This window comes from Copadichromis virginalis, linkage group LG18 (genome assembly GCF_057382275.1).
Source record: "Copadichromis virginalis isolate Kocher_CV1m ecotype Utaka linkage group LG18, C_Virginalis_male_GT1.1, whole genome shotgun sequence".
Taxonomy (NCBI): Eukaryota; Metazoa; Chordata; class Actinopteri; order Cichliformes; family Cichlidae; genus Copadichromis; species Copadichromis virginalis.
The window spans coordinates 3,233,509-3,259,199 of NC_140635.1; the positions used below are offsets into that span (position 1 = coordinate 3,233,509).

The 25,691-nt window shown below is 42.9% G+C and overlaps 3 protein-coding genes across 5 annotated transcripts; all 3 read left to right on the top strand.

The window, feature by feature from the left end:
- The first annotated feature begins 213 nt into the window (after positions 1-213).
- On the top strand, positions 214-5,234 carry LOC146686941 (uncharacterized). 3 transcript variants are annotated; one of them, XM_085440137.1, is made up of 3 exons: positions 214-508; positions 2,510-2,908; positions 4,553-5,234. In XM_085440137.1, exons 1-3 carry the CDS (start codon positions 349-351, stop codon positions 5,071-5,073), a joined length of 1,080 nt encoding a protein of 359 aa, XP_085296263.1. In that variant the 5' UTR covers positions 214-348; the 3' UTR covers positions 5,074-5,234. The 3 variants fall into 3 exon arrangements, with proteins under 3 accessions (XP_085296263.1, XP_085296264.1, XP_085296265.1); XM_085440138.1 differs by lacking the exon at positions 214-508 and adding an exon at positions 548-706; XM_085440139.1 differs by lacking the exon at positions 214-508 and adding an exon at positions 548-694.
- A 989-nt stretch (positions 5,235-6,223) lies between these two features.
- On the top strand, positions 6,224-10,461 carry ift57 (intraflagellar transport 57 homolog (Chlamydomonas)). The gene is made up of 11 exons (XM_085440128.1): positions 6,224-6,806; positions 7,343-7,517; positions 7,678-7,796; positions 7,889-7,979; positions 8,338-8,406; positions 8,499-8,621; positions 8,846-8,917; positions 9,227-9,358; positions 9,496-9,558; positions 9,759-9,825; positions 9,912-10,461. The coding sequence occupies exons 1-11, from the start codon at positions 6,652-6,654 to the stop codon at positions 10,091-10,093; spliced, it is 1,248 nt and encodes a 415-aa protein (XP_085296254.1). The 5' UTR covers positions 6,224-6,651; the 3' UTR covers positions 10,094-10,461.
- Positions 10,462-11,126: 665 nt separating this feature from the next.
- tmem71 (transmembrane protein 71) lies at positions 11,127-25,325 on the top strand. The gene is made up of 11 exons (XM_085440142.1): positions 11,127-11,316; positions 14,326-14,394; positions 15,584-15,642; positions 16,057-16,099; positions 16,191-16,400; positions 18,302-18,564; positions 18,647-18,841; positions 19,077-19,143; positions 19,740-19,801; positions 20,764-20,813; positions 20,903-25,325. The coding sequence occupies exons 3-11, from the start codon at positions 15,612-15,614 to the stop codon at positions 20,924-20,926; spliced, it is 945 nt and encodes a 314-aa protein (XP_085296268.1). The 5' UTR covers positions 11,127-11,316; positions 14,326-14,394; positions 15,584-15,611; the 3' UTR covers positions 20,927-25,325.
- Positions 25,326-25,691: the final 366 nt, after the last annotated feature.

Sequence of the window (25,691 nt, forward strand, 5' to 3'; positions counted from 1 at the left end):
ACAAGGATCTTTTTAATCAAGATGACTTAAACTCTCTCCAAAACTCCAAAGCCTCCTAACATCCTAGTAAGAAATGATCTCTGACTGGAGAAACACTATGACCTGTTAATGAAAGTTTGTTTTCGCCTGGAACTAAAACCGGCCGGTAGGGGGCGATAACGAACGTTTATGTCAGTTTTTCTGACAGCAGGGAGCAACCCCTCCACCCCCCCCCCCCCCCCCACCCCCAAAAAATAAAATAAATAAAAATCCAAATCCAGAAGAAGAAGAACCTCCATTGAGTAGTTTTACTGGTAGAGCCAGCGCAGTGTCTTACTGTAGGTGGAAATTTCACCTGTTGAAGCAGCAATGGCTTCAATTCAACATCTGAGAGAGTTTATCAGGGACAGACTGACGGCTGCTGCTGAAGATATCTCCTCAGAGTTTGAAAAAAACATCGTCCAGTACGAGCGTCAGCGCGAACTGCAGGACATCACCTGGAACCCCGTGTTAAAGCTCCAGCGGACAGGTGAGTCAGACTGTGCGACTGGAGTGTGTTTGAACCCAGAGAGAGAGAGAGAGAGGGAGGGGGAGAGCTAACAGCCAGCAGCGGACGGGCAGAGAGGCTAACGGACGAAGACCTGAGAGCGCGAAGAACAAACTAGAAGCTCGTGTCAGGCACATATGTACAGCAGCGTCACCAGAACACGTTACTGTACGAAAAAAGGCTCGTTATTGATTTTTATTCTTTCAAAATTTTCCCGCCGTTTGTTGAAAAATCCGTTAAAGTGAACGGGAAGGCCAGAGTAACCAGACACACAAGTTTAATGAAAAACATCAGCTTCCACCTGCCAACGCGCGCACACTTTTCACTCTACAGCCACCATTTAACAATCAAATCGTAGGAAAATGTGTTTTCTTTCCAACAACGTCTCCATCAAAGCCAACAGGTGTATGCTTTCTTAGACTGGAGGCGTTTGAACAAGAGGAGTGCTTTCCCAATGCCCAGTTAACGACTAATAATTTCATGAAGGTTTTTAGAGAAAACGCAGAACACCCTGTTTTTCTCTCGCTCCCCCGGCCACACTTTTAACACCAGGCCTACTAGAATGTACATCAGTGTAGAAGAGCTTCTTGGGATTCTCACACTTTTTAAATCAGCCTGACATGATTTATTGTTTGGATTTTATGAGTCGTTTTGTGATAGCAGTACCAAACCCATTTCACAGGCAGTTGGCCTATGCCATCACCATGGCAACACACTGCTCTCCTCTGACACAGGTGCATGTCATTATCTGATTGGCTGATTTGGATCTGCTGCCTATCTTTCGGTGATTGGCTGAAATATTTATCCTGTTTCACCTCAAATCACTGGGCAGCTGATGAAGCACATCATGTGTGCCACTTTTATAGGTACACCTGCTTCCTCGGTCACTTTATTAAGTACACCAGTGCACAGGGTCACTCCTGGCAACTTTACTAGGAACATCCATTGCCACTTTATTAGGTATAGTACTGTGATAGCCAACCACTTTTTAGGGCCCATCTTCTTTCAACTTTTGTACCCAACCTGCTTATCTCCAATCTTTCAGCAGCAAGCCACAGACCATGTCCAGCACCAGCAACAATCCTACTGCAGATTCTGCAGAAATCTCCAGAAATTCTTGTATTTACATTTAGAGCTCTAAGTGAACAAGCTTCCGACTGTTTATCTCACTTTCTTATGAAACACGATGCTGCTCACAGTCTTTGTTCCTCCTTTGAGTCGGAGCCTTTCTCCAGCCTCTGGGACCACTGCTCTGGAAGAATCTCCCACTGTATGGACTCAGTTAAAAGTCTTTTTGCTTCGCGAGGTTTTCTGTTGTGCTTCTCATTGATATAATGGTTATCTGTTTTCTTGGTTTTGCATTCCTGTTAACTGTATTTCTCGTTGTTTTTAATTATTGTGTTGTGCAGCATTAGTGACTCCGTGTCTGTGAAAACACTTTATTAATAACCGTTACTTACTGTTTCATAACTAAATATTGGTAATTAGTGTATCTGCAGTTAATACTGTGGATCCGTTGGGGTGAGCCATATGTCTAAATGTCCAAATCATGATCCAAACATGGTCATCATAAACCGAAGAACAGTTTTTACATCTATTCTGGAAAAATAATGTGTGTGCTGGCTTTGACTGCTTGGTAACACAACTATCTAGACAGTGCACTTAGGCATGGAAGAAATGACCTGCTGAAGTTCAAACAGAGATACTATTAGGATGAGGAAGAGACCTGGATGGTCTGACTGTTTCACAACTCCAGATCTGCATCTCTAAATACACAAAAGCTTGACCTTAATTGAGATGAACTACAGCAGCAGAAAAGCACACCAGGTGGTGTTGTGATGATATAGGAGATATTTTCTTGGCACACTTTAGGCCTTTTAAGACCAAGAGGGCATTTTTAGGCACCATCACTTATGTAATGTACAGTAGATGTTTTTCTGCCCTTACATGAGTAACCTGTGTTTCTGTTCTTTGTCCCAGCAGATCTTGCACAGGAGCACGTCGGCGTTCAGACGGAGATTTTCACAGACCAGCATGTCTGTGACCAGGAGAGGAATTCCAGTCGGGGCCAGGAGGACCTGAAGGCTCCACAGATTAAAGTGGAAGAAAAGGAAGTCTGCATCAATCAGGAAGGAGGGCAGTTTGCACTGAAGCAGGAGAATGATGCTATTATGATGACACCAACTTGTGAAGAAAGTGAACCACAACCAGAAAGTGACCAGCCCCTCTCTAACAGTTCTGATATTTTCATGTTTGTTAATTCCACATCCAAAGAAACATTAGAAGTTATTAATAAGAGCGCTGACAATGAGGTAGAACTCAACCATCAGCACAGACGTCTGGACAGCACCTGGAACCCCGTGGTGAAGCTCTACAGGATAGGTGCGTCTTTTTAACACCACAAAAAAACATACACATAGATGTAAATCAGATAGGCTAACGGGGCTAACACAGCTAACTCTGAGTGCTAATAGCATCAGACTGTTTCAATCAATCTGTCAATCAATCAAGGCTTTATTCGCCACGTGCAGGTTGCCCTGCAGTGAAATAGGACCCCCCCCCCCCGACCTTACACACACAACACAGACATCATATGGGGATGCAGGTCGGAGATCGGTAGCGTTACAGAAAAAAACACTGAAATGTACACTACAATGGGAAAGTACAAGAGGAAAAAAAGAGACCTCTACTGATGCTGGGCTCCTGGGAGGACAGCATGAGAACAGGAAACAAAAAAACTCCTCTGCACAAAAAAGCACATAAATGTCCACAACACAACATTATGGAACACGTGACCAGCCACAGGGTCGGGTGGGGGGTGAGGAGTCATCCGAAGCAAACACAGCAGCCATCCTGCCCAGCGCTACCATCCAGCGCGGGCTCAGACCCGCCGTGTTCCCAGGAGGGAACAAGCATCGAAGGCGTTTGGAAAGAGAGGGGGGGATGCATGGAATGGGAAGGAACAGACTAAACACAGTCGTTATCAGGGTGTTTTTGTCGCCTCCAGCCTTGCGACCGCAGCTGGCGCCGAAGGGGGTATCCGTTTTAGAGAACAGACTGTGAGAGAGTGTTCCAGGGAAAAGTAATACAAAAAAACACGAGACTAGACAAGGACATAAGAGGCTAAGCAGGGAAGCTGAGGGGGAGGAGGAGAGGAGAAAAGTGCGACCGCCTTCGTCAAGAGCAAGAGCAGAAAAAAAAAAAGTTTGAAGGGGTTAAGTATGAAATAAAATCTATCTGATTATTAGGACACCAACCGACCTCTTTACCATCAGGAAAGCCAACAACGAGCTAGACTCTGTAATTTGTACTTCTGCATCCACACAAATACTTGTTTGTTTCTACTAATTCTAAAAAAAAAAAAAACCTGTTATTTTTAGTCATAATGGTGAGAGTTAAACACCATGTCTTATTCTGAGTCAGAGTTTGGCGTAATCAACATGAAAGCATGGATCCATCCTGCCTTTTATCGGTGGGTCAGGCTGTTGGTGGTGTGAAGGTGTGGGGGATAGTTTCTTGGCACACTTTGGGCTTCTCAGTACCAGCTGAGCATCGGTTAAACACCGCAGCCTACCTGAGGACTGACGCTGACCCAGTCTGTCCCTTTATCAGCTCAGTGTGCTGATGTGATGTAAAAATGGACCAAAATCTAATAAAGACTTAAAGTAGTTCTGAAGGCAAAACAGGGTTAGCAGGGTGTAACTAATGAAGTGGCAGGTAAGTATATTTGCAGACGTGCTCCTAAATAGTCGCATGCGTCCAGTTTTAATCTCAGATATGAGTGAAACACTTGCGCTGTTGAGTTCTGCATGACTGACTTTTTCCTCTTCAGCCTGTTTGCTTCATGTGTTGAATCATAAACATGATTGGTGGAAACACGTTAACAGCCCAGCAGCTACCTAACAAGTTACCTGACATATTTACTTAGTGGTCTCGGGGCCATCATCGTGTCATACCTGTAACAGTTTACCTGCTCGTGAGAAGTTTTCCGTCATCTCATTAGTAACCTGTGGTTTGTTCCTGCAGATTTGCCACAGCAGCATGTCTGTGATGACAAGGAGATTCTCACAGACCAGCAGGTCTTTAACCAGGAATGGAACTTCAGCCCAGACCAGAAGGACCCAGAGCCTCCACAGATTACAGAGGAGCAGGCAGCAGTCGCTCTCAGTCACCAGGGAGAGCAGCTCGTACAGAATGAGGAGACTGACGCTGTTACGGTTCAGCCATGTTTGGGTCCTCCTGCCCATGAGCAGCCAAACACGGCCCCTGTTAAAGTCATTGATCTCAGCACAGATTCTGATTTGGCTCTGAAAACCAAAACCTTCACAGGTGAGAAGCTGTATCGCTGCAACACCTGTGGAAAAACACTGAAAACCGTGTCCTCATTTAAAAGGCATAACGCCAGACACACAGGGGAGAGACCGTACACTCGCAACAGCTGTGGGAGAAAATCTAAAGGCCTGAGAGCTTTAAAAGGGCACGTGAAAACACAGCTGATCAGAAGCTCGTGTGTAACACCTGTGGGAAAAGGTACAAAAAGGAAATAACATTAAAACTTCACATGCAATGTCACACAGGTAAGAAGACAAAGGCCTGAAACATCTGCTGGAAAAACTGTGCCCGTGAAATTAGGCTTGATGGGAAAAAGTACGAATTTGTACAGGTTCACATGTGAGATGGTTCAATAAAATCTTGTTTTTGTTCTGTGTGAGGCTGCATGGTCATTTCTAGGCTGTGAAATTTCACATCCATGTCATGAATAATGCATATTATTAATTTAACGAGGTAAATTAATGATATGCCCAAGAACCGCACAGGTGCCCAGTACCTGGGTGGAGCCCTGGGACCCTGTTCTCGGCTCATGGCCGGACTGTAGTGGGGGCTCTCTCGCCCTTTGGCACCCCATTAGGGGCCTTCCTCCCTCCGCCTCCTGCTGGGATGGGCGGATGTCGCTGAGATGTGTGGCCTTTGGTACGCTTGGGGGCTCGGATCGATCTCTGTCTGCCTCTGGCTCCTGGGATGTTATTGCAGTTTCCCACCCTCATTATCAAGTACATTTGTGACAAAGACACACACACTCTCACTCACACTCTGTCTCTCAAAAACCACGAGAAGATTGATAGTTTATGTAGCTGCGTATTTTCTCCTTTTTGTGTTCCAGGTGCAGCAGTTGGCGATATATTGTGCATTTCTATCCTTTTATTACATATCCTATCCTTCCCCCACCCTGCCTTAGATGCTGTCATACTGTACACCAGTACAGTACCGGGTGACCGTGGCTCAGGGGGTTGGGAATCGCATCTGTAACCGGAAGGTCGCCGGTTCGATCCCTGGGCTCTCTGTCCTGGTCGTTGTGTCCTTGGGCAAGACACTTTACCCTACTGTTGGCCAGAGGGGCCGATGGCGCGATATGGCAGCCTGGCTTCTGTCAGTCTGCCCCAGGGCAGCTGTGGCTACAACTGTAGCTGCCTCCACCAGTGTATGAATGTGAGAGTGAATGAATAGTGGTATTGTAAAGCGCTTTGGGTGCCTATAAAGCGCTATATAAATCCAATCCATTATAAACAATATAATAACTGAAATAACACAAATAGAAATTAACAAAGAAACAGATGAAAGATATACATGAACAAGAGGAGCCTATAGAGAATTTATAGAGGTGGTTTTGAAAAAGCAAAATGTGTTTGGCACCAGGTTGTGTGTGTATTCAGTTTAGGGGGAGCTTTTAATCTTTGGATATTGGAAATTCCGTTTTTAAGCTCACACTCCAGCCTGCGGAGGTCGCTGTTGCGATGTTTTCTAGCCGACACAAAGAAAGGGAGCTAATCTAACGGCAGCATCTAACGCGGCACTGAGAGGATTCAGACTCATTTTGTACACCTTTTCTCCAAACTGTGGATATTGATACAGCTTATAAAAGAAATGTGACCAATGACTGAGTTTAAACCAGTGTTTAAAATGTTATAACGAAGTCGCTATCTGCTAACGTCAGCTAGCCGCTTAGCTGGTTAGCTTTCGGTTGCCTAACAACAGAAGCCAAACAAACACCGCTAGCAGGTTAGCAGTGCCAATCTGTTAAAGGTGCTAGGTTTTTACATTTTCCACGCAAACGTGAAACTTGCAGGATGGCTGAGGACGGCAGACGCGGCGACGAGGAGGACCGAGGGCCCGGAGCGGCTTACCGGGGGGTCGCAGTGATGGAGAGCCTGCTGGAGAAGCTGAATGCACTCAACTATGAGGAGGAGGTTCTGGGCAAACACAACATGAAGAACCTGTCCAGGTAAGAAGCGCATAGTTCGGATGTAAGTACGGTGTCCTTTTTAGGATTTAGAAGCAGAAAAAAAACAATCGAAGTGTGTAACTAGTAGTAACTAGTCATACGTTTACAAAAATATAATGAGATAAAAACAGACACGTCCTAAAGATACGTGATTGTGTTGTTCATTCATCCCTCTGGTTGGAGGAGAGTGATGGAGTTCAAGTATGATGTTGAGGGTTTGTGTGGCCTTGGCATTGTACTGGACCGTTGTGGTGGAGAGAGAGCCGCCTACAACCCTCACTTCTGAGCGACTGAAGCAAGAAGATGGAGGATACGAGTGCTCTTCTGCTATTAATTCATTTGTTGGGACAATGCAGCGTTTCAGTTCTTGATCTTTATTCTGTTATTTTCTGTTGATTGATCGATCAACCCAGACAAAGTATTGCATAAAAATAAAATGAAATCCAGGCTTGTTTCCAGTGTTTGTGCTGATTTGATGTTTTTGAGTGTGCACAGTGAAGGAAAACCCTTCAGTCCCCTCTGCTTTCTCCGTGCAGGCATTACTTCGTCTCCAGTCCATACCTGGCGTCTAACCCCGGCGAGCAGTTCTACATGTTCACCATCATCGCAGCGTGGCTCATCAATGTGGCGGGGAGGCCGTTTACCGAGCCGCAGGAGTACGACGAACCCAACGCCACCGTGTCCAACATCCTGGCAGAACTGCGGGCCTTTGTGAGTCACACAGAAAGAGTTTAGAAGCTGGAAATGAGCTTTGGTATGTCTGGAGTTCGTTTGTTTGTGCTTTGATAAATCTGACCGATTGTGCGAAGGCGGGAGCTTCCGTTAAACAAGAAGAGTTTGACGCTTTTTTAATTCCTCCTCTGTTTTTCAGGGTGTTAAGGTGGACTTCCCGCCCTCCAAACTGAAGTCTGGCTCAGGCGAGTACGTCTGCTTCGTGCTGGACCGACTGGCTGAGGAGGCGCTCAGGAAGAGAGGCTTCACCTTCAGGAAGTATGCCGTCTGTTTTCTTCTTTTCGTCAGGCTGCTTTTGTTGCTTCTGTGTTTATAGAAGTTTTTTTTACTTCTTTCTGTCTCTGTTTCAGGACAAACTACCCATCAGAAAACACAGAAGAAGAGTCTGTGGTGGAGGACGACGCCGAGCTCACGCTCAGGAAAGTGGAGGAGGAGCTGATCGTAGGTGTTCTGCATTCGTCTAACTTCCTCTTCTTTTCCGTTCGGCACACTTACAGGATGAATCTGTTTTTACTGCGGTGGTTTCCTGCACCTCTGTCAGAGATCACCAAACACTGAGAGGAAATCAGGGAACAGATTTCAAAATAAAACATCCTCACACTTTTATTTTAAAAACATAATTTCATGTATTTTATTACAAAATATTTCCCTCGTTTTATAAAGTCCATCACACTTTAGAGCAGAAATCATAATCGAATATATTGTCATGACCGTATTTTGGGTGTTTTTAATGCTCAGCGCTGCGCGGGTCGAGCCATGAATCGTCTTCACATCTCATGATTGTTTTGTGTGTGACCAGGACGAAGGGGACGAGGAGGAGGAGAACGTGATGGACCTGGAGGCTCTGAAGTTACGAAGCACTCACACTGTGAGATCACCTCAGAATAAGATTACATCATAATTTCCACTTTCACGTTCGCTCCGAGCTTTGAACTCGCCGCGGCGTCTGTTTTCTGGCAGGAAGCTGAGACGTCCTCCAAACCCGACGAGATCCTGGAGTCGACGGTCGACGCGACAGAGTGGAACCTGGAGGTGGAGCGAGTCCTGCCGCAACTCAAAGTCACCATCAGGACCGACAACAAGGTAGGCGCTCACCTGAGGTGTCGGAGCTTCCGCCAGATGTGAGATGAAGTGAAAGACGCTTCACTCTGCCGGAGCTTCACACTCGTCCAGTGTGATCGTAACAAGCTTTTGTTTCTGTATGAGTGACTGAAGGCTTTGAAGGTTACCTGCAGTTTCCCAGCATGCTCTCTGGTTGGCTGTCAGTGTTAGTGGCTCTCACTCTCTGGTCTGTGTTGGTCCTGCAGGACTGGAGGGTCCACGTGGACCAGATGCACCAGCACAGAGACGGGATCCAGTCCTCACTCAAGGAGGCCAAGGTGCGTTCACTGACCCGCTTCATCATCATGTTATGTCCTCCCTGCAGCCTCTCACTGTCATCGGACGGGACAAACAAGAAGTATTATTTTATTTCAGTCACACGTAAAGAATATTATCAATCAGCCAGCTTTAATTAAATAAACTAAATCACACAAGAAGAAGGAACAGATGTTTCCATGTTCAGCGAATCTCCCATTAACCACAGAGACAAACGTCCTGAGGACTGTTTCAGTTCTGGAGAAAGATGAAAACAAAATAAGTTCATGGAGTGAAACTAAACGTGACATCATTCTTCGTCGTCTCTGCAGAGTCACCTGGACAAGCTGCAGGAGGACATCGGGAAGACGCTGGAGAAGGTGAGCAGCAGAGAGAAGTACATCAACAACCAGCTGGAGCATCTGATCCAGGAGTACCGCAGCGCCCAGGCCAAACTCAGCAAGGTAAACCCGGAGCTGAACGTTCCTGATTCATTCACGTCATCGCGACACGTTTGAGTTCACGTTAATTCCAGTTTGAAACTGTCTCAATGTCAGAATGTGTGGAAACAGTCAGTTCAGTAACTCTTGTCATCCTTCAGGCCAGAGAGCGCTACCAGCAGGCCAGCGGAGGAGTGACGGAGAGAACCAGAGTGCTGGCCGAGGTCAGTGAACGCACCACGTTTAATTCATCAATAAAATCATTTTAACAGCAGCAGGTGAAAAAAGCAAGCTGATAATAATAAAACATCAGAGTTCACTGTCCTCAGTTTATTTAATAATAATAACTATTACTTATTATTTGAACCTTTATATGTGAGAATTGTTCTTGTGTTTTAATTTGAAATTCTTCTGTTTGTTTCAGATCAGCGAGGAGCTGGAGAAGGTGAAACAGGAGATGGAGGAGAAAGGCAGCAGCATGTCTGACGGAGGTGAGGTGAATCTGGTCACAGTGCTCGGTTTTGACTCCGGCCCTGCCGCAGTGCTGACCTCTCCGCTTCTTCTTCTGCTTTTGCAGCTCCGGTGGTGAAAATCAAGCAGAGCCTGACGAAGCTGAAGCAGGAGATCATTCAGATGGACGTGCGGATCGGCGTGGTGGAGCACACGCTGCTTCAGGCCAAACTCAAGGAGAAGTCCAACATGACGCGAGACATGCACGCCACCAACATCCCCGAGCCCGCCACTGGGCTGTTCGCCTAGCGCAGCAGCCTAGACCCGAAAAACCCGGCGAGGTCCGACTCCTCTAAAAGGACCTGAGAGGCTCAGGAAACCGAAAAATGTCGTCACATCTATTTATAACCAACATATTTTTCCATTTCCTGTAATGGATGTTTTTATGTCTTTGAGGGATTTTTATAAACTTAAAGAATTTCTCTGTTAAGCTCAATGATTCAAATCCATTAATCAGATTGACCACCAGATGGCGCCAGAGTTGCAGATAAAGACTTGTTATTGAACTTTTAAAAGTATAATAATCGAAGCATAATTGAATCTTTGGTTATTATAGTTTTTATTTTTCTACTAAATGTTGTAAACACAAAATAAAACCTTAAAAAACAGAAAATCAACCATTTTGACTCCAGGGAATTTTATTTCATCAGCAGCGGCTGATTAAGGATAAACAGGAAGTTGTGTTTTGGACCTTCAACATAAAACACCTTCACGTTAGAATACTTTAAATGTTTCCTGATGAAAGCTGGAACATTTACTGAATAATAAATGTAAGTTCAGGAAACCTTTTATTTATATTGAACTAAACTCTGCGATTATCTCTTCACATGTGTTTGTCTCTAAATGAGGCTGAAGATTAGAAACCAACTGCACACTGTCCCGGATCTCCTGTTTGTGGATGTTTTATCAAACATGACCGATGTGTCAAATAATGAGCCCAAAGCTCAGACTGCAAACTCAAACACACAAACCTTTTTTTAACTTGTAGACCTGCGTAATTTCAGGGAGAGGGAAGAATCCTCGTATGGTCATGTCAGGCACACAGAAGCCCCACCGACTGTTTTTGTGAGGGTAGCCAATCAGAAGAAAGTTGTCTGAAAGGTTAGACGCTAAAGCAGCTGGCTTCTACACAGAGATCTGCGTGGACATAAAGAAAAAAACCTGCACGAATATATGTTTTATTCAGTAATTATCAGTTTTGCGTAGTTTAAATATATTTGTCTCGCTTGGTGCTTTTACTTTGAAAACCATACGTGTTTTAATTTGACAGCAGCGGCTGCTTCCTGCATGTGGGCGAGGCAGAGTGACAGCTGCGAGCTGGAGACTTGTTTTTATCCTCCTGGAGACGAAATGTGAAGATTTCAAAGCGAAAGTCTAGAAGAAAAAATACGAAAAGGAAAAACGAAAAAGGTTCAGCGTCCGGAAGAAGATTTTTCTGCACTTCCGGACAAAAAAAGGAGGAAAAGTGATCGGTGAGTTGAGCTGCAGTCCCGTTAGTTTCTCTTTGTCTGTTTTTCTGCTGCTGATCCAACTTAAAACACACAAACAAACTCAAACAGCCGTTTTTTAACGGGCTGGATATTTATGCAAACTTTAACTTCATCCTAAAAGAAAAATAAATAAAAATAAACTTATTTATGTTTATAAAGCTTCTTTTATTATTTCTGTTTATTTACACGATAATAAAAACTGTAATTCCGGGTTGTTTCAGTATTATGTGTATCAGAGTAAAATTACACCACAGATATTTTATAGTGGGGATATTTCAGGAACGATCAGAGGTGCATCACGTGGGAAAAACGCGGAGATCAAAGTGTTTACAGGATATTCTGAAGAATTCGGATCATTTTAAACCAGCAAAGCGTGAAAAAATAATAACCGAACAGCTCAAAGTTAGTGTGTTACAGGAAAATGACACAGAAATACTCAACAATGAAGCTCGAGCTCATTATTGTTCCTCATTATTAACGAAACTAAACAAAAATCCTCAGATTTACATGAAAAGTGATTTTAGAGCTGAAACAGCAAATTGAAGAAGTCTGAGTGTCTGAAGGTGGAAAATGGTTTCCTCCGTTTTTGACGCGTTTTCCTCCAACATCAGCAGCTCCAGCACAGACCAGCCTGCTGCTGCAAGGCATGCTGGGAAACACGGGATGGGAAGAATCCATAAAGGGGGCACAGAGGGGGGATTCAGTTATTATTAAATAATTTAGATTATCTTTAGTCTCAATACAGAAACAGGAAGCTATACGAACATCCACATAACAGCCGAAGCCTTTTTTTGTATACTTTATTGATCCCCGTGGGGAAATTCCTCTCTGCATTTAACCCACTCACTTAGTGAAGCAGTGGGCACTTGCTCAGGGGTACCTCAGGGGAATCGAAACCCCGCCCTCCGATCATGGGGACACCACTCTACTTACTGAGCTATTCCTGCCTCTAATGTTAATATTTACTTTTATTAGATCACCATGAAGTAAATATTATATATTATTATTTTAAATGATGCATCAGAAGCACTTTTACAGGAGAGACCAACCTGCTGCTGCAGCGACAGGAAAATATCAGAAACACAAAATACGACGTCAAATCAAACAAAAGAAGGAAAAACGTTCACAGAAGTCAGATGTAGAGATTCAAATCATCTTTTTTAGTGAATGTACTCATAACTGTCCTGGTTGAAAACAGTTGAAACTCCAAAGTGAAAAAGAAGAAAAGAAACAAACAGTCACATCTGAAAAGCTGCGACCATCAAATGTTCTTTCATTAAAAATCTCTCTGGTTCTTAAAAAACGATGAAAGCAGTTCAATAAACATCTGCGTTTTCAGCGAAAAGTTGCCAGCAGGCAGTTTTCTGATCACACAGAAATCCCAGAAAGAGTTCAGAGGTGCATGAGTTCAGACTGTAGTCCAAACCTCTCCTCCTCTGCTGTTTTCAGTCAACATAAACTGAAATAAACATAATTATTTCTTTTCGACTTGTTCTGTTTAAACAAACATGCATCCATGTTTGTTTTCTCCGTCTAAACTCAGCAGAGCAGGAAGGACGACGTGAAAATCAAAGATGCTCCTTTACTCACACGGCTCGCCACAGCAGCATGTTTGATCTGGCAGCGTTTTGTCCTTCCTGACACAAACCCAGAGGGATCGATCGTAACACAAATCATTATTCCCAGATATTTCCAGATCGGATCGTGTAGTTTGACATAAACAGTCTGTCTTTATCTCGGTTTGTACTGAAGCCTCATGGGGAAAAAGTCCTTTTTACTTTTTCCCAGAACAGGAAAAATCTTTTATTTGACTGTTTTTGTTCCTCTCAGGCGGAAGTCGTAAACAGCAGAAATAATAAAATGTAAACGCTGCTGTCCAGAGGATAAACATAGAGTCCGAGGCCCACGGCAGGCCCACCAGAGCCTGCAGCCCGGCCCACTCGCAGCTTTGCAGCTGTGCAAGAGCTGCGCAGGAGGAACGTTTAAAATCCTTCAGAGGCTGAACCAGCATCAGGTTATTGTTTTACTCAATGTGCACCGCTTAAAGAGCCACGAAGGCGCCACAGATGAAAAATCTCTTTGTGACATCACACTGACCGAACCCAGAAAAAAACAGAGTAAAATTTTTAAAAAACATATTTTTCCTCCTCAGTTTCAGGGATGGACGGACGCATTTTAAATCCGTTTAAACAGTTCAGAGGGGCCTGTTTTTATTGGCTTACAGGTGCTCAGCTGTGCTGTATGTGGTTGCTAGCATCATGGACTGAGAAGAGTTTGACACCCCTGTGATAAACTCTTCAGATTATAATCTGCAGGTTTACAGAAAAAAGATTAAAAACTTCAGAAATCTTTCGGATGTTTGCGCTGACGTGTAGCAGATGAGGAGTGTTTCTTCGTCCCTCCGAGCTCACGCCGCTTCCTTCTCTTGTTTTGTTTTTGGAGGGCTGAACCTTCATCATTGAGTCTCGCTGCTGAGTGGACGTTAACCGGACGCCAGACTGGTTTTCTTTTGAATCTTGAGGAGGAGCAGAGAAAGGCGAGCCCCAGGCTCCTCCTCCTCCTCCTCATCTATTCGCTGTGACACAGGCGCCTCTGTTCACTGCCCTCTAACAGTCTGTGTGTTCAAATCACTCAGCCTGCTGATGACTCCTCTTCATCAGATCCCCCGGGCCTTCGTCCTCGGCCTCTTGTTGTGTTCTTTTCTCATCCTGCCACGAAGGCTCGTTATCCATGAAACACGATGTGGGATCCAAATGTGATGATGTGCTTCAGTTTTTGCAGAAGCCTTCGTCCCTCAGAGCTTCCTGTTAACAAACCATCACACTCACCGGCTCTTTGTCTAACGTCTGTGTCTCTCGTACAGAGACGATAGTTTATACAAAGTCGTTTCCTGTTTGTGTGTGTGCACGTGTGCGTGTGTGTCGGTCAGCTGATGAAGGGTTAACAGGAAGCGTGAGCTCAGAGTCACAGCATCTGTTTTTCTTTCTACAGTCTGCTCTCAGGCTGCGTCTCTGCAGGATGTGAGAGAAGCGCAGCAGAGAACAAAGAGCAACTTTAAAGGTAAGACCCAAAAACAGAGCCTGTTATAAATATCCTGATCAGTCTGGATTAGATGAGCTCAGATTAGCTCCAGTTAATCCCTCGAGTGCTCAGACTGCAGAGATTCAGCTGAACTGAGTGAAGCTTTGCTGAGGAGCAGATCAGACAGGAAGGAGGATTTTTAAAGAGCTGAAGTCACAGAAAGAAAAACAAGATTTCTTTTGGATTTTCTAGATTTTTCTTCTCGTTGGGAGTCAAACCAGCAAAAAATGAGTCGACTAATAAAAGCTGGGTGTAAAAGTCTGAGAAATGTCTGTGAGCTCCAGCTCAGATACACAACAACAACTTCCTTTATGAACACACACTCTGTGGTTTACTCAGACTCTCACACACGCACAAAATCCTGCTGCTAGAAATACTCACTACACCACCGAGTGCAGATTAATCCACCGCTGAAAATAGACCCCAACAACAGGAACTTTAAATAGAGACAGAGGAAAGATCAAATGTGCTTTTTTATCCCAAAAGTTTGGAAATTCCTGTAAAAACAATAGACACAAGCTAGAGTAGCTCAGACAAATACAGTAAAATAGAAGTTCAATAAAGATTACACGAAGAAAGGTGCAATAATTCAATTCAGTTTTATTTATAAAGCCCTGAATCACAACAGTTTCCTGTTAAATCTAATAAAGTGAATGAGCTCATTATGTTCAAATTTTAATACAAGTAAAATCCCTATATTTTTTTTAAATCAATAAAAGTAAAAAAAAGTAAATAATAAATAATATTGTAACATATATCATAAAATAAGTAAGTATATATATGTTTTGCATAAATACAAAAAAGGGAAAGTTAATGTAATAATATGAAGTTTAAAAAGAAGGTAAAAAATCTGATAAATGTTAAAATAAGTATAGTTTTTAATAAGATCCAATAAAACGTGATGTAAAAAGCTTAAATAACACAAAGTGTCTCCTTAGAGTAAAAACCAGAATAAATTCACTAAATCACAATAAAAATAATAAGAGTGTCTCGCTGAAAGAGCAGCTGTCAGCTGACGGCGTTCAGTGTGAGACCGGTCGTGTCTGAGGTCAGGAGGGTTGGAGAGGCGCTCTCTCTGCTGGTTTTGGCCTTTCATTGAAAAGATTTGTTAGAACAACATCTGCCTGTTTCTCACCGACAGCTGTTTGGTTTCTCATGCGCTTCACAGATCCTCGGACGCCGCTCTGCAGACAAACATGGCTCTGTTCTTCTCCGGCGCCGTCACAAGTACGTCACCGACATCACCGACCACGTTCACCAACACTTTACTTTTATTCTGGGACTTTATTACGACATTGTAGCAAATTTTGTTTTTGCCTATTCGAACTGTTCAAACTGTTATGGATGTGAAAAACGATCGGAAACCAAACTAAAGCTTTTAGCGGCTCCACAGATCTGATGTTAGCTCCTCAGACGAGCTCTGTGGAGCACTTTGCTGCCCGTCTGTCACATTCCTGCCCAGCTTTTATCTTCATCAAGTCCTCTGAGCAGATTTACCCAAGAATGCCCTGTGCCTCTTCATGCTGATAAAAGTCGTCTGTATTTAGAAACCACTGTGTGTGTGTGTGTGTGTGTGTGTGTGTGTGTGTGTGTGTGTGTGTGTGTGTGTGTGTATCTCTGATGGTCTTTTCTGCCGCTCAGGCTCTCCAGTCAAGCGAAGGTTGAGGAACAGTCACTGTCAGAGGTAAAAGCATCGTTTATTTCCTGTTTCTGATGAACGTGTGAAGTCTCAGCAGGAGGAGTTTGAAAAGCCTTTGCTGGTCTCTCTCCTGCAGCCTCGACGTGTCTCTGCTCTCTCCCGACTCCTCCTACATCTGCTACACCTCAGCGCACGGCAGCGAGCCCTGCTGCTGCCGCCGCTCGCCACGCCTCCTCACCAATGGATACTATGACGTGACCGAGGACAGCTTCTCCTGGGACGACGAGGGTAACGTGTCACTGACGCCCTGCAAAACCAGCGTCTCCTACAAGGAGAACCTGCACAGGTGAGAGCGGCAGGTAGACCCGGAGGCTCCCATTTATTTAGACTGTTTTTACCTGAGATCTGGATGCAGAAAAAACTTCGTTTCAGTGAGCTCGCTCGTTCCACGTTTATGCACAAGTAAAAGTTGTGACTTTTATTTTGAAAGCGAACTATCTCAATTTCCTGTTTGTGTCACACTTCTTGAAGTTTTGCCAACGCTCAGCTCGTAGTTGGAGAGCATTTACAGACAATGCAACACTACAGTCGGTCACTTTCATTCAAACTACAACCGCAGCAAGATGCTAGCAACCGAAGCCAGTAGGGGAATACACGTTTTCCCTAACAACAGTTGGTTGCCAGGTGGTCACTGACCAGTCTGTGTTACTGGGGCTTTACCAGTCATTTTCCCAGCCACTGTCATTAACCTTCAGCAACCACTCACAACCGGTTGGGGATTTTTTCTTTATGAATCGTGGTTGCCAAACGGTTGCAGACCAGTCTTTCTCTGCCTGTGTGACCAGGTTTTATTCACTGATCCGACTCTGCTACCACAACTGGCACACGGCCAAAATGGTGGATCAATTCGTCTAACTTTACGGACGCTACAAACATCGCTGTTGTTTGGTTTTCTGTTTTTATTTACCTCCAAAGTGAAATCAGAGCTGTGGCTTTACATGCAAACTAGCAAGCTCATTTCCTGCTATCTCGAACTTGGCTGAACTCGTAAATCTTCTTTTTCGTGAACACCTGGATGTTAAACTTCATTGAAACACATGGATGAACAGTCACAACAGTTTTTTGGGATTGTAAAAGTCTGGACTGTGTTTACCTCAAACTCTGCCTCAGAGTTAGTTTGATTTTATTAACCAAAGGAGAGTTTATACCAAGAAATGCAGCCAACAGCCTGCGTTTACTGCATTTTACAGCATCACAAGAAGTTTAATATTGCTTTTTTTTTTTTTTACCAAAGACTGAGAAAAAGTCTTTTTACATGTTTTTTTTGGAGAAAATGATCGATGACATCAGCTGCAATTACAGAGCTGAGAGAACCGAACGCCAAACGCTTTGTGACATTCACCAAACGCTTAACAAAGTTTGGAAAAACCTTCGTTCCATAACATTTTCCTCCCTTCGGGATTATTTTACATCAGCAACAGGAACATAACGTCTCGTGGTCGTACAAATGTATGACAGCTGTTAAACACACACACACCTCTTTAAAGCGGTGAGGTCACCTCCAACAGCCAATCAGAGTGAGCCGTTCGGCACATGTCGGGTAGGTTTGAAAGCTGTAAATACTTCAGACCTGACATCAGCTGCTCTCGGGGACCAGGGTGTGTGATGTCATTGATCACTGTTGCTAGGAGACCCCATGTTATTGAACACTTTGCCATCAACATGAGAAAAGCGTCTTTGTTCTGTTACATGAACTCTGTGTTCACAGGTGAAGCCTTGATGTGTTTGCAGAGTTCATCTTTTAATAACAACTAAAAGTCTTACTTTACTTTAAAATTCGATTAAATGTTGTTCCTGACGTTTATTTCTTGGTGTGCAGTCAGACAGAGCGGGCTGCTGCGCTCAGATTTGGTCACTTCCTGTTGTTTCAAATCACATTGTGGTTATTTTTGTCAGGCTGTGGTCATTCTCTGAGGAAGTGTTTTCACACTCGAGTTGCTTTTGGTCACTTTCTGCACTTTAACCCACTTTGTTGGGTTTGAGGTTTTTTGCTGGGGCTCTCGTTCTTTAGCTCTTTCTGGATTTCTTTGTTTCACTTTGATGTTGTTTTATGTCATTTTGTTCATCTTTTCTGTGCAAAGAGACACAAATTCCTCAAAATGACAAAAAACAAAGTTCAAAAAACCTCTGAACATGCCAAAGGACCTCAAACCCACACACGTGTCTGAACACTCATTTTTCCTTCAGGGTTTTCCGGCGCAGGCGGCGACCTCGCAGCTCGCTGGTTCGCCTGCTGAGCGATGTGACGGGGAGCTGCCAGTCGTGGCTCGATGAGAAAGTCTTCAGAGGTGTTTTCGGGACAGTGAACAACTGGAACCAGAAGCAGGAAGTTGACCAGGACCATGACCTGGACTGGTCCAGGAGCAGCCCTGATGGTCCGGCCTGTCTGGACGAGTCCTGGTCGCCGCTCAACAGCACTGAGCTGGAGGAGAGCCGCGCCTTCACGTACGGTGGGTAACCGACTGCTTAAAGGGCGAGTACGCTCAAATTAACATGGACAACAATGAACAATGATTTTGTTTTTTCTTTCAGACTCCACTGAGGTCCCGACTCCTCCCGACAAAGAAGCCCCGCCTCCAAATCTCCTGATCCACGAGGAGATTTGCTCTGAGATCTGTCAGTCAAAGGAGCGTTTCACCCAGTCGCTGGGCAGCCTCTCCGAAGTCCCGCCTCCTTCACCTTTCTACACCAACACCTGCTGCTGTCAGGCGTCACCTGAGCCCACAGGTGAGCCGCAGGGTCTCTGACGTCAGAGGCCTGCAGAGACTCGTAGCAGCCTGCTCAGATCCAGTCTGAATCTCTACGTTTTCATTCATCTCACTCGACTTTAATGCTGAATGAAAAACATTTGATGATTTTTATCTGCAGAAACCACCAAAGACACAAAACTAACACCCACGATCTCCACCACAAAGCTCGACCTCTGTTCGCCTAACCCGAGTTATTCTTCTTTCTGTTTCAGGGTTCACGATGAAGGCCCTCCTCCTTCTCGTCTTCACCGTCTTCATCTTCACAGCTCTGTACTCGGGGTGAGACCTCAGTTCCTAATTTAGTTTTTTCAGAGCACTTTGATTGTTTGATCAGCATGAACCAAGAAAATCTCTTTAAGTCTCCCAGAAAATCTTCCTGAAGCCGATCGAGGATCTGAAAATGCCTCATCTGTCCGCTCAGTTTAGTTTAGAAAGCTGCAGCAGCTAAATGCATCATAGAGGCAGAAACACAATTTATTTATTAAGGGCTCTAAAAAGTGTATGAAAGTTAAAAACGTGTTTGTTTCTCTTATTTCTGAGTGAGGGGCGGGTCTCACTGAGAAACTGCACACTCATCAACCAATGAGAACATCCCATTTTACGTCCTTACTCACTCTGAAAATAAAAGTGTCAAAATAAGATGCATCTTTTTAAACTAGTGACTGAGCCTATAACATCGTCACAGAGATGCTTTCCCAGTTTTCTAAGTAAGTGTCGCCCCCTGGTGGCCTTTATAAAGAATACGCTCTAAGACGCCTCAACACGGGCTTCATGTTTCAGACCTGAAGCTGCCTCCATGTTTTGTCCCGTCTACAGAAACGGCGTGATCTTTCTGTGTGGAAGTGCCGATGTGTTCAAAGACCGTTGTTTTGCAGGTGTCTGTGGTGGAGCGCGACTGTCACGTCGACCGTCTTCATGATGATCACAACATGTATGCGTGAGTATCAAAGACATTTCTGTTCAGTGATTAAAGATCTTTTGTCTTCGGGTAACAGAAACTCAGTCAGAGGTCCAGCTGTGACCCGTGAATTATTCAGTTTGCAGAAGTTTATTTGGCCCTCGGTGCAAATCCCTGTTTTACAATCACACTGGTGTGAATGGAGCCGCTCTTCATCACTACAGGCTACCTTTAAACAGAAATAAGACGTTTGTCTCCCCCTGCTGGCAGGGAGAGTCATTACTTTACTTGGATGTTTCCACTGTACTTCCAGCTCCCTGCTTGGGCTGTTTTTTGTAATTAATGAGAAAGTTGTTTTTTAAATGCTGCTTTAAAACTGCAGTCACCTGCAGCTCACTATTTGTTTCAACCACTGCTGTTGGAGCACGAGTGATACCAGTTTGGCCCAGTTTGGCCTTTTAACTTAAACTGGTTATAAAGACTCTTAAAGTCTTCAAATATTCACATTTAACTTGTTTATGACAAGCTGGTAATTTCAGCTTCAGACCTTCGTTCGTTTCCCAAATACCAGCTTTAAGTGTTTAAAATCAAAACCACAGACTGAAGCAAAGGACAGACGACTACATTTCTCTACAACTGTATTTTTTTTTTATTACATAAAATGATCAGTTTGTCTTCCAAAAAAAGCCGAAACGACTGCAACTTGTTTAAAATCCAGAGAGATGAATGCAGTTTGTTAGCAATATTAATACTAGCGGTTATAAACACCAGCTTATGGTAAATCATTACAGTTTGGGTTACATTTATTACTTTTGGGGTCTTGAAAACACCATTGTCCTGTAATAAACCCAATGAATCCTGTTGATTATAATATGAACTAATAAAAGTAAATCTGGTGCAGTTTTGCTCTGCAGCTCCTGACTGCTTTTAATCTGCCAGCAGAGCACGAATCTGATTTTGTTTTGGTGATTTTAACACGTCACTGCTCTCGTTTCTTTCAGTCCTGACAAAGTCGGGCCCGCTGGGCGAGTGGAGGAGGGCGAAGACGGAGGTGAGTCTGAAATCAGAAACTTGGTTTCTCACATTTGAGCTGCAGAGGAGACAAACGAGTTTTAACAGCTGCCACTGATTCGGTTTCAGGACATCACGTCGAGAAACGAGTGAGGAAACGCGTCTGGAGAACCTGAAGGAGGAGAAGGCGAAAAGGTCGGACGGGACTCATCAGAAACGTTAGATTCTGACTTTTATTTCACTTTATGTTTGCATGTGAGGTGCACAAAATAATCTGAGCTCCAGAAAACATTTTAGAGCAAACATTTCTCCTTTTAAAACAAAAATCACTCCTTAAAAGAGGTTTTTGTATTCACATTTTTAAAAATGTGTCATCTTTACGTTGAAATGTACACGCAGAGCAGGAGGCTGCTTCGTGCTTTTAGTCAGATTTAAGCCATGAAATGTCTTCTAGCTGAAAAAAGTTGTTATTAAAGTGTTGGAGCTCAGTGGCACATGTTAGTAGTTTAGCAGCTTAGAAAGCTAAAAACATTCATATCAACTCAAAATGTAGCCGATGTATTTTAGGAGTGTCTTCTTTCTTTGGTTTGTAGTTGATCTTGGCTTTTTTGAGCGTTCCAAAGTGACCAAACGTCAGACGTTTAATGTCTGCAAAACATTTTCAGGGTTAAAGGGCAAAAAATAAATAAAAATAAGAGCTGTGACTTTTTATAAAAACCAAATGCACAAAAATCCCCTGGAGGCTATAAAAGTGCCATTTTTCCCTCCAGAATAAACAGAACGAAGAGTTTTACTACAAAATAAAATACCCACAAACACAGTATTTTCACATTAAAGTTCAGCTCAGATTTTATTGTGAAAGCTGGATTCCTGAATTCCTGGTAATTTTACTGGTACAAAATACTTTCTTACATCTATAAAATCAGGTTTAATTTGCTGACATCGATTGATGACAGGTCAGTGGGCGGGGCCATAGTGTTCAGTAAATCATCCTGATTGATCACAGTCAGTTAAATGGGAGTTTATGAAACCAGCAGAGGCCGTTAAAGCAAACAGACCTCCAGAAGGTCCTCTCAATTCTCCACCGGACTTTCAAACAGCTAACAATTATCTACTTTAAGAATCTTCTCAGGACTGTTTTGAGCAGGGGTGTCCAACTCCAGGCCTCAAGGGCCGGTGTCCTGCAGGTTTCAGATCTCACCCTGGGTCAACAAACCTGAATCAAATGATTAGTTCATTAGCAGGCCTCTGGAGAACTTCAAGACATGTTGAGGAGGTCATTTAGCCAATTACATCAGCTGTGTTGGATCAAGGACACATCTAAATCCTGCAGGATTCCGGCCCGTGATGCCTGGAGATCCCCACCCCGGGTTTAGAACTTCTTTAGCTGGATGAAGAATGTCGAGAACAATATTGAGGCTTCTGGGCTTTTTATAAACCAATAAGGTGCTTGGATGCCTGCTCAGACCTCCACAAGAACTCCTGAATCCTCCTGAAGCACTTTGAATCTGCTGCCTTCCAAACCTTCCTTGGACAAGAACCACCTCATAGCATAGAGGCTCATTTCCAGGATCTGGCTTACATCATTAAAATGCATCCATACCGGTATTCGGCCATTGTGCTAAAAGACACCAGCTCAGGTCCGTTGCACGGATCCGGTCCAGAACTTAAGATGGATCTAGCCTGAATCCGGGCCAAATATATTTTATCTGGGTTATTTCCCAGTTTTAAAGAAAATAGGTAACAGTAGTGTCCATTATGCATTTGCTCATCTCTTGGCCACTAGAAACCATGTGAAGTTGTTACAGAAGGAAAATTCTCACATTTAATTTGCAGTAAACGCTTGAAAATTGTGTATATTTAATGTTAAAGAGCTATTTTCAGATAGTTATTCTCTGCAGCATTTTGTGGTAAAACTCTTCAGCTGTTAGGTGCCTTCAATCAGCCAGCAGTGCTCACATGGTGATAATAATAAAGGGAACCCTGAGATGCTGTTGAAACGCACTGACAGATATGTTGAATAGAGACAAAAAGGTAAGAAAAGCAGATCAAGTTCAAACATTCTGCCTTTGAGTGGTTTCTTTCACTCCGTTTGTTTTTGTCTGATTCTTGGGAGACTTTAATGTGGTACAAACGTAATCCGTACAGGTCGAAGGTTCAAATATGTTATTTATGACCTGGTTACACAAACACATATAAAGCTCTTATTTTTAAAAGCAAATTTGCCTTTATAAGGAGCAATAATTCCAGAAAATGGAAGAAACTCAATAAGCTGGGAGAACGTTTGTGGATTTGGGAGAGATCTCTTAAAGTCAAAATACTCGCTGTAGAAGCTTTGTAAGAAAACCAAGTACTGTAGCGCTTTACGAGATGTTTTGTCTTATAAAGTTTTTAAAAATTGAATCATGTTTGGGCCTCAAACTACGCCAAGAGTGAAGAAGGAGGAGATGATCTCTGCTTTGGGTCCTCCGGCAGCACAGATCAGCTCCTCTGGTGTGAAGCTGAAATGTTTGAGTGATAAAGTTTGTGGAAACTGACTAGCGGAGCAGAGAAATGTTTAACTCTTCATGTTCAGATCATTTGAAGCCTTTAGGATTAAAAAAAGAAAACAAAAAACCTCATCATGCTGGGTTAGGTCACATGGGAGCTGCATTAATTAACAGAAATGTGATTCTAACGTGTACGTGAACATCTGGGTTTTAGTTATAACTGGAAAACTGAGACCTAATCCTGAAAACTATCGAGATCAGACTATTATCTAGTCTGTTGGTTAAAGTAGTTAAACACCAATTTAAGGTGTAGATCTACACCTAGAATGCTATAATAAGACTCCGGCTGTGAATTTTTCACTAATGCTAGCAAGCCATAAAGACTGGAATCTTTTCCACTGACAACGTTCCTCTCGTGTGACGTGAACGCGGCATCGCATCTGTAGCATGAAGGGTTAAAACGGTCACACCAGATGAGGCACAGAAACCCCAACAAAAACAGCCCCCAAAATGCCCACGTTGTTTTACTTTTGTCTAAAATCTGGATAAAGAGTAAAAGCAAAGTTGGCATCAAATTTTTAGTTAGTATCTTTTCATGTTTCACTTTTCAACAAAATCTCAAGGTTTTTTAGATGCCTGAAATAACGTTTACAACAGTTATTTTCGACTTGGTGGGACGTTAACATCATAACTGCGGTGAATCCTAAAAGACGTTTAGCTAACAGCTAGTATTCCTATCAGCCAGGAAATGCTAAAGCTAACAGCACTCTTTTACAATTTACATTATATAATTGATAAAGGTAAATAAAACTATAACTAGATACAGACAAACTAGCTAGTTTCGAGAAAAGACAGTTGTAATGTTTATAAAGTTAATAAGCTATTCTACCATAGCTTATTAACTTTAGCTAATTAGCCATTTTAGCTAATCACGCACTTAACGTTCATCGCTAATTACTACCAGCACAACTAAGGGAGCCAAAGTTTCAAGGTGTTCAGCTCTGGTGTGACTGAATCTTTGTGGTTAACTCTCTCCCTGTCTTCATAAATCAGGAATTATTGTTAATTAATCCAAGTGCCAAATTTGTTTAAAGATAACATTACAGGTGATGTATTACCACATGTAATCAATGAACAGCAATCAATGTGTTGTACTGATGTTTTTAATACTGCTCTGCTCAACTTTGAATTTAAAGCTGTGCTTAATACTTTTTGTATAAGAACAGATCATGAATCAAATGATCAATGAAATCTTTGTAATGTTAAAGGTTTTGCTTTTAATGTTGTAACTTCCAGCTGTGTGAAGTTTTTTTTTTAGCTTCTTCTAAATCCTAGTTTTGGCTTTATGGTCAAAAATCTATATTTTCCAGGTGGTGGAGGAGACCAAAACAGAGCTAAAAATGCAACTCCAGAGATGGTTTCTCTGGGTCTGCCCCCTGTTGGCCAAATATCAGTCAGTGCAGCTTTAAATAAACAAAGTTCAAAGTGGATCAAGTTTTTAATGGTGTTCTTCTAAATATAAAATTTAGAGTAAAAGACAGAAAAATCCTGAGGAGGAAAATAATTTTAATAGATTTAAAGACAAATTTTACATTCTGTGTGGAGGAACTACTAAATATGGAGTTACTGTTAATGTAAATAGTTTTGTAATTTCTATAGACTGCACTTATTTTCACATGTGGAATTCTTGCTTGTAACAGCACTTATTGTATCTTTTTTTTATTGTATTTTATCGTACTTTGAGTCTCTGGAAGTTAAACTGTAAAATTTCACCTTAAACAAGACGCAAATTTAATTTGAACTTCAAGCAAAGGAACAAATTCTGAATGTATACATGTGAATCAGTGTGAAATCAGCCTCTGAAATGACTGTTTAAAGGATGAAGTAATCCTTATTTCTTACAGTGTGGATCGCTGTGTTTCAGTCTGTAAATCAGCCTTTGGCCTGTTGATGGCGCTGTGCTTTGAGAATGAACTTTTACAGTATTTGGGATTTTGTCAGCTATATTTAGTCTCGGCTAAGGTGAATGTTTATGATCCATTAAACTATATTACAAAGACAAACTGTATCTGTATTTTGTTTTAAATGGATTTAAATTGATGGTCATGGATTTCAGTTTCATAAAATGTCAGCTGTCAGGTGTGAGTAGTCAGTTAACACCTGTTCAACAGCTGAAACTAGTCACTCGGGTGATTCCTTTTGCACATAAAGAGTTGCAAGTGTTGAGTCTTGACCGTTGTGTGCTTTAATGTGTTTAGACTGAACCTGAAGCTGCAAGCAAAGCCCGAATACCTGAGAACTGTCAGAGAAACAGCCCAGGAAATAAAACCCACAAGCAGGAATCCATCATCTTCCACAGATTTCAGAAGTTCCAACTTTACAGATCTCATCAAATCTACTCGTGCCCATCCATGCTGTCCGTTTAGATT